Source organism: Suricata suricatta, chromosome 17, assembly GCF_006229205.1.
Source record: "Suricata suricatta isolate VVHF042 chromosome 17, meerkat_22Aug2017_6uvM2_HiC, whole genome shotgun sequence".
NCBI classification, from domain to species: Eukaryota; Metazoa; Chordata; class Mammalia; order Carnivora; family Herpestidae; genus Suricata; species Suricata suricatta.
The window spans coordinates 54,023,457-54,026,840 of NC_043716.1; the positions used below are offsets into that span (position 1 = coordinate 54,023,457).

The following is a 3,384-nucleotide window of genomic DNA, read 5'->3' on the forward strand; positions in this document are numbered from 1 at the left end:
TGGTTGGACCGGGACTGGGAGGGGGACTGGGTAGGGGATGGAATGGGGGTGTGGGAGGGGGAGCTCATTGGTGTTGGGGAGGCACGTGACCACCCAGCTGATGTCCCTGAGCCGGCCCCCCAAGAGCCCAGTCCCGCCCGTGTCACAAAGCCTGTTCTCATGACCAGGTGCCGCATCACGAGCCATTGTTGGGTGGCACCAGGGGAGGGGGGCAGCGGGGGGCCAGTGCGAGCGGCTCAGGGCCTTTGGGGACTTAACCCCGAAGGACCTCAGAAGCGGCTCTCTTCGGGGTGGGTGACATGTTCCAGGAGCACTGAGACAGGAGGGCTGGCCCTGGTGGCTGCAGAGGTGGCATGGGTTTGCAAGGACTTGACTGGGGGACAAGGGATTGTCCCAGCACCACAGCGAGAAGGCTCAGCTGAGGCTGGGACGTGGTTCAGAAGAGCAGGACCCAGGCCTGCTGCCCAGGTAGGCCGGAGAGAGAAGACAGAGTGCTCTTTGCTCTGTCTCTGTGGGACACTGGGCCCATGCCACCTGCTCTCTCATTACATGGGCACAGTGCTATGGGGTTGTCCACCAGGACCAGAGGTATGGACACCAGGCGGCCCCCCTCCACCCCCAGCTCCCAGACACAATGTGCCCAGCCGGGCAGCAGAGTCAGGAGAGGACAGGCCCAGTCAATGCCGTGGGCGGGGGGCCGCGTGGCTGATGGGGACAGCAGCCGGAAGCTGATCAGCCCGGCCTGCCGGCTCCATTCAGAAAGCGGCCCTTCAGGCAGGCTCCTGGGGACCAGCAGGGTCCCCTGGGCTTTTCTGTGGGGAAGAGAAAAGAGTCTAATTGCCGAATACCCCGTAGGATTCTTGAAGAGAATCCACTCTCCCTACCTGAGAGTGGGCCCCAGGAGCAAGCAGGGGGGTGACCCCAGCACCACCGCACGCTGTGCCCGCGCAGCTGCTCACCTGTCCCCTTTATCAGGGCCCTCAGGGACAGGCACACCCAGAATGGCCGATCTCAGCATCACGTAGTCACGGATGTCAGAGGGGATGAAGATGTAGCGCAGGTCCTGCTGGGGCAACAGAGGCACTGAGCCAGTCCCCTCGCCACCCCCCACCCCTGCCCGTCTGTACAAGACGGCATCTGGCTTCAGCCCTCCACCCGTCCTGACGGGAGAATTCCTCTTCTCTGCCGAGAATCCCCACTCTCAGGTCCCACGGCAGTTTTAGTCCACGGTCCCAAAGCCTTCGGCACTCTTCCGGAGTGGAGAAGCTAACTCAGGGTCGCCTTGAGCGACTAATGGATAGAAAGAAGCGGAAGTGATGATGGCACGTGACCTTGGACCAGGCCACAAAAGACACTGCAGCCTCCTTGGTCCCTGGGACCAATGTCTTGGGGTGAAGCCAGCTGCATGGCCTCAGGACACTCAAGGAGCCTAGCGAGGGGCCTTCCTGACTCTGGCCTCAAAATTTTTTTTTAAGTTTATTATTTTGAAAGAGAGAGAATCCCAAGCAGGTTCTGTGCTGTCAGCAGGGCTTGAACCCATGAACCGTGAGACCATGACCTGAATGGAAAAGTCAGATGCTTAACCCACTGAGCCCCCCAGGCACCGTGACCTTGGCTGATCCTGGCAAACCCGTGAGATCCTGAGCCAAAACCACCCTGCCAGGCTGTTCCCGGATCCCTGACCCCCTGAAAACTGTGAAATAAATCTTTGCTGTTTAAAAGCCACTAAGTCTGGGGTAAGTTAGCAACACAGTGAGATCATTCCTACAGGTGGTGTGGCCACAGCACAAACAAAGCTGCTCCCTCTCATTTTATCACGAGCTAGGAGAGGCCCTACTGTGGCTAGGACACTCCTGAATTTCCTGCTCCGAGGAGGAAGCTTCTAGAAACTCAACCTTATCCTGAGATCTCCTCTCTTTAGGTGTCACCCTGACCGCCCTTGAGGGAGGGGCAGGGTTCCCACAAATGGGTGTGGCTGAAGGAGCTGGAGGCAGTTGGTGGCCTCAAGTTCTGCCCCCCCCACCCCCCGGGCATGCGGCTCAGCCCCACAGGCCGCTGTGGGATCGGGAAGGCGCACATCGTCCTGGAGGGCAGTTCAGGGAAATGGGAGACAGCTCTGGCACTAACGTGGCCAGACGGGCCTGGTTTTCATGATCTCAGCCGCGTGGGGCCTTGGGCAGGCACGTTGCGTCTGGAAATGGGCAGCTGTGACGACTTCAGTAAATACCCTTCCCCTGTGCATCGCGTGGGTTCTGGGGTGGGGCCTCTTGGAAGCCTGGGCCCTGCTGCTGCCTTGCTGAATGAAGGGCACCGTGGCCTTAGTCTCCTTAGCTGTAAAATGGGACTGACTTGGCATATATACGGTGCCGGGCACCTCCTACGCTTTCAGGAAACACTAGCCACTCGCGCTCTCCTCCAGAGGCGGCCAGTTCTGCCTGGGACTATGGGTGTCCCTGCCCAGATCCCCCCACTTCAGTGGCCCCATCACATGCACCCAGGATCCCGGCACGACCTCTCCGTCTACTGGGCTGGGGCCATGGTTTAAAGCCCCACAGAGGGGGCCTGGGGACAATGGCGCTGACCGTCCGCGGCCTTGCACGCCCATATCGGAAGCCTCACCTGGCCTTGTGGCACAGAGGTGAAGCCGAGGCTCCCGTAGGAGATGAGGGAGTTCTTCATGGTGTTCACAGTGAAACCGTAGAAGGAAGTCTTGGTGCCCACATCCTTCTCGAAGTCTTTGATCACAGCGCCATTGAGTCTGGTCCAAACAGAGGCTCATCAGCCTCGTCAGGGTCCCAGTGTCTGACCTTGGATCTGCTGTGTCTGATCCCAGGCTTCTCTGCCCAGGGTGCCACCGGCCCCATTCCCGCCCCTCCAGACCTCAAGGGATGCCCGGTGAAATGGGCATATCCGGCGTGGCGGCTCCTACCCCCCCCCCCCCCCCCCCCCCCCCCCCCCCCCCCCCCCCCCCCCGGCAAGCGGCACCCACACTCCATCTCCAGAGTCTGTCTGCATATATGCCTTTGTCCGGGCTGCTCTCACATGGCCCGAGGCCGGGGCTGCCCCAGGGCTCCCCCAGCGGCTCTGGCTGGGGGCTGGCCCCCTTTCCGGCTCCTTTCCCACCGCCTGCGCCCCCCCCCCCCGCCGGCTCCTGGCCCACATACCTGAACACGTAGTCATGGGCATCGATGTTCCGACCCTGGCGAGAACCATTCAGAATGCCTCCGTTCCCCACCACTGCACAGCGAATGCAGTTTGAAAGCGGCTTCCTGGAGGCGGCGAACAGCTTGGAGCTCTCGGAGTCATTCAGTAGACTCAGGGTGGAGTGGATGGCTGTGGGGGCCAGGCAAGGTGGGGCACTAAGAGGAGGGAGGTCATGTGGGT

At 61.1% G+C, this 3,384-nt stretch overlaps 1 protein-coding gene across 1 annotated transcript in view; it reads right to left on the minus strand.

The window, feature by feature from the left end:
* The window catches only part of ST6GALNAC2 (ST6 N-acetylgalactosaminide alpha-2,6-sialyltransferase 2), a gene marked incomplete at its 5' end in the record, with an annotated part of 4,518 nt that extends 1,169 nt beyond the window's left edge, over positions 1-3,349 (minus strand). Inside the window, 4 exons of the mRNA XM_029927090.1 lie at positions 563-812; positions 960-1,063; positions 2,620-2,758; positions 3,165-3,349. Of these exons, the coding sequence (XP_029782950.1) occupies positions 563-812; positions 960-1,063; positions 2,620-2,758; positions 3,165-3,349 (678 nt within the window). The remainder of the gene's footprint in view (positions 1-562; positions 813-959; positions 1,064-2,619; positions 2,759-3,164) is intronic.
* Between the last annotated feature and the right edge of the window lie 35 nt (positions 3,350-3,384).